This window comes from Pelophylax lessonae (genome assembly GCF_965119305.1).
Source record: "Pelophylax lessonae genome assembly, chromosome: 1".
In the NCBI taxonomy this organism is placed as follows: domain Eukaryota; kingdom Metazoa; phylum Chordata; class Amphibia; order Anura; family Ranidae; genus Pelophylax; species Pelophylax lessonae.
Window position 1 is genome coordinate 473,109,211 of NC_138768.1, and position 13,638 is coordinate 473,122,848.

Here is a 13,638-nt window from a genome sequence, read left to right on the forward strand (position 1 = left end):
CAATCATCACCTTTAGGTTTTCTAATGGCGTAAATTTTTGATTTTACTCCTCGCTACCTATCACAGTTTCGGAGGCCCTGAAATTTCAAGATAGCACAAACCCCCCCCCCCCCCCCCCAAATTACCCCATTTTTGAAAGTAGGCACCCCAAGCTATTTGCTGAGAGGCATGGCGAGTCCATGGAGCATTTTATATTGTGACACAAGTTCCAGGAAAATTATATATAATATATATATGTGTGTATGTGTGTGTATGTATGTATGTATATATATATATATATATATATATAATATATATAATATATATATGTATATATTAGGGCTGTCAATCGATTAAAATATTTAATCGCGATTAATCGCATGATTGTCATGAGTTAACTTTTTGAATACATTAATCAACATGGGAGTGGACAAATAGACGCTTTATGCAAATGCATGTTTATTATTAGTGAAACCATACTTAACATAGGATGAAGACTGGACATCTATCAAAGGGACCATAGTATCAAAAGTCATATGTTTATCAAAGAACTTCATGTCTATTATACACATGAAAAAACAACAACATAGAAATAAACGGTTCCCATTACTTCTCTTTCTTTACTCAATTTACTTACACAAACCTTACATTTTTGCACGATAGGGCAGCTCACTTCTTGTAAACATGCTAACCTAAATGTACATTTATTATTACTGAAATCACCCTAAACAGAGCATAAAGAACATTGACATGTTTTACAAAGAACGTGTTCATGTCTATCAAACAGGTGGGAAAAAGAATATAAAAAACCCACAGGTTCCTCACAGATTATTTCTCTTTCTTTGCACTGAGCCAGTTGCTCAAACAGACGAGCCTGTTTACATTTTCAGATGACAGGGCAGCTCGCTTTTTCTGAACAACATGTCCTGAGAGTGAAAACAATCTTTCACAAGGTACGGATGTGGCAGGTGTTGATAAGTATATGCGTGCAAGGTAGGCCATCTCACTGTGTGCCCCTTCATGATTGGACCACCACTGCAGGGGACAGTCCTCTATGCCAATAGAGGGCTCTGCCTTGTAGCGCTCCACACATTTCTCAATACAGTCCTCTTCATCATCATCAGATGAAGATTCTGGCACAGACATGAGACATGTTATCTTCTTAGGTGGTTCAGTTGTCACTGGTTTATCTGGCTGTGCAAGCCCCTCCCTCTTGAGCAAGGCACAGACTGAACTCCACACCTCAGCTCTGTCAGCCCTGCTCAGACATTTGAGGTCCTTAAACCTAGGGTCCAGTGCTGATGCAACCCTCAGCCATGTGGTGTTGGTTTTTTCCTTCCGTTTGTCCATGTCAGTTGTGAAAGTTTCCTTAAACTTAATCATGTAGGCTGGGTCATCTTCTGAGACCTCCATCACACGTGATAGATGACACAACGCGGGCAGCACAACTGAGCAAGAAACAAATTTCTCTCCTCCTAAAAGTTCACTCACATACCTGGAATAATAGAGAAAAGCACTTTAGTTAGACATAATGAATCTCTCACTCACTTTCAATCTCTCACTCTTAACGCACGCACGCACGCACGCACGCACGCACGCACGCACGCACGCACGCACGCACGCACGCACGCACACACACACACACACACACACACACACACACACACACACACACACACACACACACACACACACACACGTCCCCACTTTTGACACAACCTTACTTTGACTGAGAGACAAATATAATAATAATAAGAGTATCAATAAATTACCTGCAGTGTTCCAGCACAGTCTCCAACTTCTTCAGTTTATCAAATTCAGCTGCAGTTGGCATGTTGATGTTGCCTGCATGTAGGGCCAGTGCATCTCTCAATGGTTCTTGATTTCTCTGAACACGCTTTATCATTTCTAGGGTGCTGTTCCACCTAGTAGACACCTCCTGTACGAGTGACTCTTTCTTTTGAAGATGTTTGACTTGCTGCTGTTCAAGCTCGGCTGCGTTAGCAGGGCTATGCTTGAAATGACCCACTAACTTCCTGCATTTTGCCAAGGCGCCATCAAACGGGCTGTTTTGGAGAGAAACTGTGATGGCTCGGTGGAGGCTGTGTGCAATGCAAGGCATATGCTCGAACGGGAGCTGCCTGGCCGCTGCAATCATGTTGCGTGCACTATCAGTGGTCACTATTTTAATTTTGAGTTCAATGTTCCACTGTCTGGCTACTTGAAGAAAGTGCTCAGCGCAAACGTCAGCATAGTGTCTATCTTCTGTCTTCATAACGGTCAAAGCGTGAGACTGAAGTTTCCAGTGCGCGTCAAAATAATGTGCTGTGACGCCTAGGTAGCTATGGTTACTGAGGGAAGTCCAATAATCTCCGGTGAGCGCAACCGTGTTTGTCTGTCTCAATGCCTCCTGAACTTTAGCTTTCTCCTCTTCATATAAGTTGTGAATCTTGGTTGTAATGGTGGCTCTTGAAGGTAGTTTGTATGTAGAATCGTTAGATGCGATGCGAATAATTTCAAGTAGACCCTCGTCCTCGACCACATTAACTGGTCTACATGCTGTAGCCACCCATTTAGCTATAGTTGAGGTGAGTCTATTAGTTGTGGACTTATCCATCGATCTCCGCTGCAAACTTTGATCCATTGTGGTCTGCCTTTGACGAGGGGGAGGGGGGCTCTCCGTGTCAGTTGTATGCTTCGCCATCAAGTGATATTTTAAACTCGACGTGCTGCGGTGATAACTTAATTCACATCGACAATAAATGCAGATAACTTTTGTCTTGTCGACAGAACCATCAGACCTCGTTTTGTATATAAATTTTCCGTTCAGAAGACCCCTTTCTTTTTCCATTTCTGTTTGCTGCTGCATCTCTATCTCTCCAAATACGGGCTAGGCCACGGGTCAAACAGGTGATGCGCGCTGTGTTAATCGTGCGTTAAAAAAATTAGCGCCGTTAAAATGAATTTGAGTTAATGCGTTATTAACGCGCTAATTTTGACAGCACTAATATATATATATATATATATATATAAAAACTTTTTTTTTTTTTTTCTACACAAAGTTGTCACTAAATGATATATTGCTCACACATGCCATGGGTATATGTGAAATGACACCCCCAAAATACATTGGCTTTCGGTGTCCCGTACACAGCTAGGCTCCCAAAAAGTCTCACACATGTGGTATCGCTGTACTCAGGAGAAGCAGCAGAATGTATTTTGGGGTGTCATTTCACATATACCCATGGAATGCGTGAGCAATATATCATTTAGTGACAACTTTGTGTAAAAAAAAAAAAAAATTGTCACGTTCCCGAAACTTAGGGCAAAATATAAAATACTCCATGGACTCAATATGCCTCTCAGCAAATAACTTTGGGTGTCTACTTTTCAAAAAGGGGTCGTTTGGGGGGTGTTTGAACTGTCCTGGCATTTTATGCTCAAACTTAGCCACATATCACCCACTCTTCTAACCACTTGAAAACTAAGCCCTTTCTGTGACTTTTTGTTTACATGAAACAATATTTTTTTTTACTAGAAAATTACTTTGAACCCCCAAACATTATATATTTTTTTAAAGCAGAGGCCCTACAGAACAAAATGGTGGATGTTGCAAATTTTTTTGTCACGCGGTATTTGCGCACAGATTTTCCAAACGCAATTTCTGCAAAAAATATACATTTTTTTTTTAAATTTAATGCACAAATACACTATATAATTGCAAATTGTTTGGTACAATTTAAAAGCTGATCTTATGCCGAGTACATAGATACCAAACATGACATGCTTTAAAAATTGCGCACGCCTGTGCAGCAGCAACAAACTACGTACATTTTTTAAAGCCTTTGTAAGTCTAAAGTGGTAACCTGTAAAGACTTTTAGAGGAGGTCTACTGCAAGAATTACTGCCCTCGACCTGGCGTTTGCAGCGATACCTCACATGCATGCTGCAATTGCGATTTACATATGACACTAGACCAACGCTTGTGTGCGCCTTTGAGCGCAAGCACGGGGGAACAGGGGGGGCTTGGTTTTTAATATCCCTTATAATAGCAATATGTAGTGACAGCTACTCTTTTTTTAATATAATTGGGGTCTTTTAGACTCTAGATCTCTCCTCTGACGTTAACGCATCTGACCACACCAAAATTGGTGTGATAAAATGCTTTCCCAATTTCCCAATGGCGCTGTTTATTTCTGGCGAAACAGAAGTCATGAAATGCTCGTAGCTTCCGGTATCTTAGGCCATAGAGATGATTGGAGCCATTCTCCCCATCCAATCAGCTCAAATAATTGAACCACCGGCTGAACTCTCGGATTAACCGGTGGGACAGGAGAGCCCGAGAAAAACCACGGAAGGAGGTGGGGGGGGGGGGGGAGCTAGGATTGCTTTTACATGTAAGCCGACCGCTGGCTGTAAAAAACGATACCAAGATGATGCATAAATCTGCAGGCATCATCCTGGTATAACTACTCCAGCATTGCTGGTACTTGTTTGGCATATAGTGTAGGTTTTTTTTTTTTTTTCATGCAGCCTGTGGGCTGAGCGAAAAAAAGAGAACCTAACAGATCTCTGCAGGAAAAGTGTGTAGTATACGCACCATTAACCACCCAAACATCCAAACCCACTTCTTAATGGTGGGTATATATGACAAAATTCCACGTATACCTAAACGTATTTTAACTGCAGTGGTGAAATCAGCCTACCACAGCACATCAGAGGTATACATATATGCTGAGCGCAAACGCTGTTTGTGTCAGAATATATAAAATCAGTGTTGCAGCCGATGAGTACCTGCAAGGCAAACAGGTTAACAAAAGCATGAAAAACAAACAAAGTACTGTGAAAGTACAGTAGGAAGAGTCGAAGAACATAAAAACATAAAAATAACTGAGACAACAACGGTTTTTGGCTTTTTTATTTTATATTTTTGTTTTTGTTTTTTTGTAACATTTTTTGTATTTTTTTTTTACGCTTTTTTTTTTTTCTGAACTGCAACTTTCCAGGTTAGGGTCTCTCAAAATGTTGATAGCCATCGAACATCTTTTGAGACCCTGTGTTGGTGTGTCCTACACTATGTCGTGCTGTACCCTACACTAAAACCCCACTAGTGTGTGGTAGCGCTCGAAACATTCTCTGATGCAGAGACCAGGTTGGTCAGGACAGGTGGGACAATAACGGTGTCATGCCTAAATCTGCGCCTGCTACAGACACGATATCTTCTTTGGGGGTATCTTTGGGTAGGGGTACTCGGGAGGACATGTGAAAAATGCCTCTCATGCAGCCGGCTCACTGCATCTGGAAGGGGAAGTTGGGCAGGAACACCTCCTGGGTACAGGTAGGCATTGATGATCTCTTCCTGGAATTCTTGGAAGGATCCTGTTCGTACTGACGCGCTGTATAGTACAAAGGCGTTCAGCATAGCCAATTGAAATAAATAAACAGACCCTTTTTTTGTACCTGCGTCTGGCTTTACGGGCAACGAAGTACGGCGTCAAAAGCTGGTCGTGAAGGTCCACCCCTCCCATATTAAGGTTATAGTCGTGGACACAGAGGGGTTTCTCCATAACACCAGTTGCCTTAGTAATTTGGACCGTCGTGTCTGCATGAAGGGAGGACAGAACGAAAACATTCCGTGTATCCCTCCACTTCACTGCAAGCAATTTGTCAGTTTTTAAGCAGGCTCTCTCCCCCCGACTAAGATGGAAATTTGCAAGCCGTTGGGGGAAGCCCCGGCGATTAGGTCGCACGGTGCCACATGCGCCAATTTGTAATTCGAGATAGTGGCACTCTTGTGTAAAAATTGTCCACGTACAAATGGTACCCTTTTCCGGATAAGGGTGACACCAAGTCCCAAACTATCTTGCCGCTGCTCCCTATGTAGTCTGGGCAGTTGGGGGGCTCTACAGAGCTATCTTTTCCCTCGTAGACCTGGAAACTAACTGTATAGCCTGTGGCCCTGTCACACAGCTTATACATTTTGACCCCGTATCTGGCACGCTTGCTGGGGAGATACTGTTTCATAGCAAGGTGGCCAGTAAACTTAATCAGGGACTCATCAACGCAGACAACTTGTTGGGGGGTAAACAAGGCTGCAAACCGCTGATTGAAGTGGTTTACGAGGGGCCGAATTTTGTGGAGCCGATCATATTCAGCGTCTCCCTGAGGATGACAGATTTAATTGTCTTTGTAATGCATAAATCGCAGAATTTGCTTGTATCTCGCCTGGACATGGAGGCAGAGTACACCTGCATATGGTGAATTGGGCTAGTGGACCAATATAGCCGCAATTCACTCTTTTTGGTTATGCCCATGTTGAGAGAAAGGCCCAGAAACCTCTTAAACTCGGATACCGTTACAGGTTTCCAGCCGAATTGTCTGGCAAGGGGCGAATTTGGGTTGGCTGCGGGCCACTATTTGTGCTAGCCACCACACCAGCTTCAACTGCACTTATGGGACTTGTCACGTCACCAAGTGTTACTGCAGTGCTGGTTGTACTAGGTCCGGGGTGTACTAGGCCGCTGGCGCTTGCCAGGCCAACAGAAGGATGAGCGGCACTAGTACCGACACTCTGCTCCATACGAGCACGCTGCGATCTCTGCACCTCAGCAACTGCAGAATGGGGCCGGGTACTCCTGGTTCTAACATGGACCCATCCGTCGTCTGAGCTATCTTTCAGGAGCCGCTGCTCTCTTCAGGTTCATATACTGACCCTGATTCTGTCAGTGAGGCTTCCCCATCGCTCTCATCTGACATGGTCAGTATACTGTAGGCCTCTGCACTACTGTACAACCGTTTGGACATTTTAGCAACTAAATTTACCGGTACAGTAGTGTGACTCGCAGGTAAAAAAAAAGCACCTGGTTGTCAAGGACTATTTCAACCGCTACCAAAAAAAAACTGCTAATGCTAGCAGGGATCAGGCCTGACTCTGCTAACACAGCGGTTTTGTGTGTTTTGAGTTTTTTGTAAGTGACAGTAATCTATTGATTACTACACTTGCCTGGGTGGGGTGGGCTGGGCGGAGGGGTTAAACGCAGGTGCTGGCAGGAATCAGTGCTGATGGTGCAAACACCACGTTTTGGGAACCCTAAACTATGGGGATGCTAGTATCGTTCTGATCAGATAATGATCTGTTCAAACACTATACTAGTAATGGAAGTGTATGTGTGTGTATGTGATAATCAAGGGGTTATTTCTAACTATGCGCCGGGGATCTGCGCTATCTAAGACTGATGAACTAATGTCACATGTGACACTAATAGTGATCAGAAAAAAAACTGTACACTATAAAAGTGACACTGTGACAGGGCAATGAAGGGGTTAACTGGGGGTGATCAGGGGGGGTCAGCTGGTATATTTTTTAAGGGGGGGTGGCGGGGACCCTAAACCTACTTGGGACAGAAATTTACTCGCTAGCGCTAACTGAAGTCACAATCCCACTATCACAGATATACGAAAAAACACTATATTACCGGTGTATAGTGTGACAAGGGGGAAGGGGTTAACTGGGGGGGGATCAGGGGATTAAATAGTTATGGGGGGGTGGCGGATATCCTAAGTATAAAAAGAAGGTCTGCAAGCGCTAAACCTGGTCACAAGTCACACTTATATGGGTATATAGGAAAATGCTATATACTGTATACAGTGTGTGTTGTGACAGGGGCTGTAGGGGTTAACTGGGGGGGGGGGGTGATCGGGAGTTAAATGTGCCTAGCCTAGGTGTGTGTGTGGGTGCTTAGTGCAGTACTCACAGTTCAGATCCGCTCTCTCCTCTCGATGAATCCAAAAAGGATTTGGGCAGGAGAGAGTGGGTCTTTTCTGTGCCTGTGTTTACATTTCGCAGGCGCAGACAGTATCTGATTGGGCAGGACGCATCAACAGGTCCAGGCCAAAAATCATTGGCCTGGACCTGATGACTGATCGGTTCTGAACCCAATCAGATAATCAGTGGAGCCGGGGGCGCGCCCCAGAGCGGCGGGGGCGAGCGACGTAGGTATACTAAGCTTTGGCTGTAAGTCGTGAGGCGGTTGGCAAGTGGTTAACCATTAGGTGACACTAGGCAGGAAAAAGCTTGACTAGACCTATGGGCTGTCCTAGGGGGTATACACCCACAATCCTAGTCAGGAGTAAGGACCTAGTTCCTTGCTGGGATCTCTGGTCCTGGCAATTTTTCTCCTTTTTAAATGGATTTTTTCCTATCTTTGTTATTTTGTTCCTGTGAGAATCTACTATCAACTGCCGGACTGGGCAATGGACTTGATCTACATCCAGAGGGTCCCCTTAGTTTGGCCAGCGAGCGTGCGCAGGCCTCAGCTCCGTGCTAGGTCGGCCGCGAGATAGCCCTACTGGATGGGGGCTGGCCTGCGAGCTAAATCTCGCAAGGGCGCATACGACCTGGCCCGGCCTGAGTCGCAGCATTCCTCCTGGCTGACAGTCGCCACATCCCGATGGAGTGGTGGTCTGTCGGGACCGGTGCCCACCCAGTTCCTGGTATGGTAAGTAGCTGACCCCCCTCTACCCCTGGAGGGTTTTTGGGGTGGATGTGGGCCTTCAAGTCCCCCCTCCCTCTCCCTGGGTGAGGTTATGAGCTGGCTTTTGCCACATGCTCTTAAGTGGGGCTTGTTGGAGTTTCTGCTGACTGGGTTTATACTTGGTGCACAATAGGGGGGTTGAGCAGGTTTCCCCTGCTACCCTGGGGTTGGTGACTAGGGCAGGGATGTCTTGGCTCTGGATGGTTGGCATCTGCGGACCGCACCTCATGTGGCCTGATACGGCCCCAACTACCTACTGGTCGGGAGCTATGTGGGGCAGCCCCAGGGAGGGTAGCTGAAACCACTACCCTCCGTTTGGGCAACCACCCTCCCCTCCGCTGTCCCTGGGTAGTAGGCTCTGCTGAGGCTCGCGCCCAGGCGACTGGGCATCCACAAAAATTCCACAACAATGCCGCCCTTTTGTGGACTGCAAGCTTCTATGGTAGGGCTTGGAGGGTGACCCCCCCCCCCCCCCCCACACACATTGTGTTTTTCTGGGTGACCTTAGTATATAGTGTCCACCACCCTCCCCTGCTTCAGCTGTCCATCGGATCCTCAATCTGTTGCAGACATGAGTCACCCAACCCTGAGTGCTCAGACAGTGAGGATGTTTGCTCTGCTCCTTAAGCTGTGCGTGAAAAGGCGCTGGTGAATGCACTGATTGTGTCAGAGCTTGAAATTTTAAACATGACGAAGATGCTGCGTCAGAGGCGCTGGTCCCTTTTGGCACCACAGGTCCTCCACTGTGGCGGACGTTTTCCCTCTTCCTACTTACTTTGATAATGTTGTCACAGAACAGTGGGTTTGTCCAAAATGCACTCTTGTGGTCCCTAAGCGTTTTACTGTGTGGTGTCCTTATAAGGATTCCCTGCTTAAAAAGTGGATGGTCCCAGCTGTATTGGGCTTGTCAGTTTCCAGGTTAACTAAAGCTACCTTCATTTCAGTTGAGGAGTCCTTGCCCTTTAAAGATCTGGATGATAGGAGAGCGAAATCTCTGGCCCTCCATATGTTTAACTATGGCTTGTTCGATTTAGGCCGGTATTTACTATTGCCCTGGTGTTGCAAACTGACGTGGGCTAAACTTTTACGCCGGGACCTGAAGAGGAAACGGCTTCCCTCTGCCTTTTACGCCAGGACCTGAAGTGGCTTCCCCCTGCCTTTGCAGAGCTAGCGGATCAGTTGATCCAGGGGCCTACAGTTTATCTGTGATGCCTCTTTTGGATGTGGCTCTTTTGATTTTAGGCTGTCTGTATCAGCAGTGGTCCTGCAGCGTCTTATCTGGCTAACAATGCTGGCCTGCGGACCAGATTTCTTAGAAGGCCTTATCTGGTCTCCCCTTTGTGGGGGATCGCCTGTTTGGAACTTCTTGGATGATGACCTTATTAAGGGTCTCACGGGGGGGGAAGAGCACTCTTCTTCTGCAGGCTACCAAGGGCAAAGAGCCCTGTCGTGGACGTGGGCTATTCTCGGCTCATAAGAGGCCTTTTTCATCCCTCAAGGGATAAAAGTCCTTCAGAACCTCCCCCTGAGGTTCCGAGACCTGGTGTGGCAAGCCACAAGGGGCACTTCCAGACCTTTCGGACGATGCTTCCTCCTCTCTGGTACAGGTTAAAGCGGAGTTCCACCCTAGAAATTTTTTTTTAGATAAAATACCCCCGGGACAGTCAGGGCTAGTGCATTTAAGCAACGATAGCCTCTGAACTGTCCCCTGTTTCACTTAACTTTTAGGAGAAATACTTACCTTGAAAATGTCTTCTCCAGCGCTGCCATCTCAGGTGTGGGCAGCTGAAGCTGGAGCGTCCTCTTCGGTGACGTCGGAGTCCTAGAATGCCCTGCTCGTCATTTCCGGTGCAGGCGCATCATCCCTGCACAGCTTCTGGGCATGCCCAGAAGCTGTTCAGCAGGGAATAATGCGCCTGCACCAGAAGTGACGAGCAGGGCCGGTGCAGGTGCATTGACTCCTGGGATCGATGACGCTCCTCTCCCAGGAGTCAATGCAAGGAGGAAGTGACGGCGCGTGCCGCAGCCGCAGAGGGAGGAAGGAAAGTATATTTTCATTAAAAAAAAGTAAGTGAAACAAAAAAAATTTTTTAAATTATACAATTCTTTTTCAGGTAAATTAAAGCAAGCGGACGGTGAAAAAAAAAATTTTTCAGGGTGGAACTCCGCTTTAAGTGGGTCCACAAAGTCATTTGGCGCTGGTAGGGGCCAGCATAGAGGAGGAAGGAATAGAGGAGACGCAAGCAGCAGAGGTACGCAGCTGGGTGACTGTTAGGAAGGGTAGAGGGAGGAGTGCCAGGGAGGCCAATCCTGAGTTGATAGACCCTAACAAATCTGCCGAGTTGCAGGTTGAGGGGGATATCAGCTCAGGGGTGGCAGAGCTGGAGCATGCACCCTCCCCCAGCTGCCAGGGGAGGGGCGGCTCCAGGAAGAAGGGGGGCTGTAACTCAGGAAAGGTTAGAAAGGTTGTGGTAGTTGGGGACTCAATTATCAAGAGGACAGAGAGGGCAATCTGTAAAAAAGATCTCGTGAACCGAACAGTATGTTGTTTACCGGGCGCCCGAGTTCGGCACATCGCAGATCTGGCAGACAGATTGATGTGGGGGGCTGGGGATGACCCAGCGGTCATGGTGCATGTGGGCACTAATGACAAAGTTAAAGGTAGGTGGAGGATCCTTAAGAACGATTTCAGGGACTTAGGTAATAGATTGAGGAAAAGGACCTCCAAGGTGGTTTTCTCTGAAATACTGCCTGTACCTCGAGCCACACCAGAGAGGCAGAAGGAGATTAGGGAACTTAACAAGTGGCTGAGGAATTGGTGTAGGAAGGAGGGGTTTGGGTTCCTGGAGAACTGGGCTGACTTCTCAGTCGGCTACCAGCTCTTTAGTAAGGATGGGCTGCACCTTAATGGGGACGGTACAGCTCTTTTGGGGAGAAAGATGGCCACCAAGTTGGAGGGGCTTTTAAACTAGGAGACGGGGGGGAGGGCTCAGAAGTAGAATCAGTCAGGAGGGAGCAGAGGACTGAAGGCAGTTGTAGGGTCAGCAGCGACAGTAGGTCCACAACGCCAATTGGCAGGTCTGTGCGGGAAAACCTCAGACCAAACAGGAATAAACATAACCACCAATTGCGCTCAACTTCCGTAAAACTAAGAGGGGTATATGCTAATGCCAGGAGCCTAGCTAATAAAATGGATGAGTTGGAAATGTTAGTACATGAGGAGGACATAGACCTTGTGGGAATAACAGAGACTTGGTTCGACCCCTCACATGACTGGCTGGCCAATATCCAAGGGTATTCGGTGTACCGGAAGGACAGGGTAGGAAAAAGAGGGGGAGGGGTATGTCTCTATGTCAAGAACAATATAAAGGTGTTAAAGGAGTGACATTACGGATGGGATGAGCATGGAGTTAGAATCTGTGTGGGTTGAACTCCATAGGGAAGGAGAAAAGGGGAAAGTAATTGTGGGGGTTTGCTATAGGCCACCTAACCAAGGGGAGGAGGTAGAGCTGGAATCCTTAGCACTAATGAGTAAAGTGGCAAAATTGGGATCAGTCATCATATTGGGGGACTTCAATTATCCTGACATTGACTGGGAAGAGGGGACTGCACACTCACAGAAGGCCCGTCTATTCACAGAAACCTTACTGGATAATTACATGTCACAGTTGGTGGATTCTCCTACTAGAGAAAATGCAGTCCTGGATCTATTGATCACTAATGACCCAGACATAATCTCGGAGGTAGTAGTTCAGGACAACCTGGGCTCTAGCGATCACAGGATGATCACATTTAGTATAAATAACAATATAACAAGGCAAGTGGGGAACATAAGAACCCTAAACTTCAGAAGGGCAAACTTTCCAAAATTGTACTCATTGATGGAAAGGGTAAACTGGGACCAAACCCTGGGATCCCTGACCACAGAGGAAAAATGGGAATGCTTTAGGAACATATTAGGCAAAGGCATCTTGCAGTGCATTCCTATGGGAAATAAATTTAGAAGAGACAAAGCCAAACCTGGCTGGCTAAACCGTAACGTTAAAAAACGTATTAGGGAAAAAAAAATGGCCTTCAAGAAATATAAATCAGAGGGCACTGTATTGGCTTTCGAGCAATACAAGGAGGCAAATAAGAAAAGTAAACACGAAATCAAAATAGCTAAAATCAACTTTGAGAGACAAATAGCGGAGGATAGTAAAAAAAACCCAAAGAAATTCTTTAAATATATCAACAGCAAAAAAACTAGGGCAGAGCATATTGCACACATAATTAGCGATGATGGGGGGATGGTTACAGAGGACACTGAAAAAGCAACCGTGCTGAATGCTTTTTTCTCGTCAGTCTTTACACAGGAAACGGAGGGGTACACTGACCATGACTGTATGGTTAGTAGTAATACACAGGATTTGCCACTATGGCTAACAGAGGGTGAAATCAGGGAAAGGCTGGATAAACTTAACACAAACAAATCACCAGGCCCGGATGGCGTACATCCGAGAGTACTCAAGGAACTCAGTAAGGTTATATCCAGACCACTGTTCCTGATCTTTGCTGACAGTATTAGGACAGGAGATGTACCAGGGGATTGGAAGAAAGCTAATGTGATTCCGATATTCAAAAAGGGCCAGAGGCATATCCCGGGAAATTATAGGCCTGTCAGTTTGACATCAATAGTATGTAAACTTCTGGAGGGGATGATAAGGGACTATATCGTAGAGTTTGCTAAAGACAACAACATCATCAGCAGTAATCAGCACGGGTTTACAAATGGGCGTTCTTGTCAAACCAATCTCTTAGCATTCTACGAGGAGGTAAGCTGTGAGCTAGATAGGGGGAGACCAGTGGATGTGGTGTACTTGGATTTCGCTAAGGCGTTTGATACTGTTCCCCACAAGCGCTTAATTTATAAAATAAGGTCTGCAGGTATCGAAAGCAGGGTTTGCTCTTGGATACGGAATTGGCTTAAAGGGCGTGTCCAAAGGGTGGTAATAAACAGCGCATACTCAGACTGGTCTGAGGTTGTAAGCGGGGTGCCCCAGGGCTCAGTCCTGGGACCAACCTTGTTCAATTTATTCATAAACAGCATTGAGGACGGGATCAGTAGTGCGTTATCAGTTTTTGC

At 46.2% G+C, this 13,638-nt stretch overlaps 2 protein-coding genes across 2 annotated transcripts in view; one reads left to right on the plus strand and one right to left on the minus strand.

The window, feature by feature from the left end:
* The window catches only part of ARID3A (AT-rich interaction domain 3A), a 196,937-nt gene that overhangs the window by 163,154 nt on the left and 20,145 nt on the right, over positions 1 to 13,638 (plus strand). The window lies entirely within an intron of this gene.
* On the minus strand, positions 808 to 2,683 carry LOC309544484 (E3 SUMO-protein ligase ZBED1-like; the record flags this gene model as incomplete). The annotated part of the gene is made up of 3 exons (XM_082243391.1): positions 808 to 1,474; positions 1,752 to 2,212; positions 2,387 to 2,683. The coding sequence occupies 3 exons, from the start codon at positions 2,681 to 2,683 to the stop codon at positions 808 to 810; spliced, it is 1,425 nt and encodes a 474-aa protein (XP_082099517.1).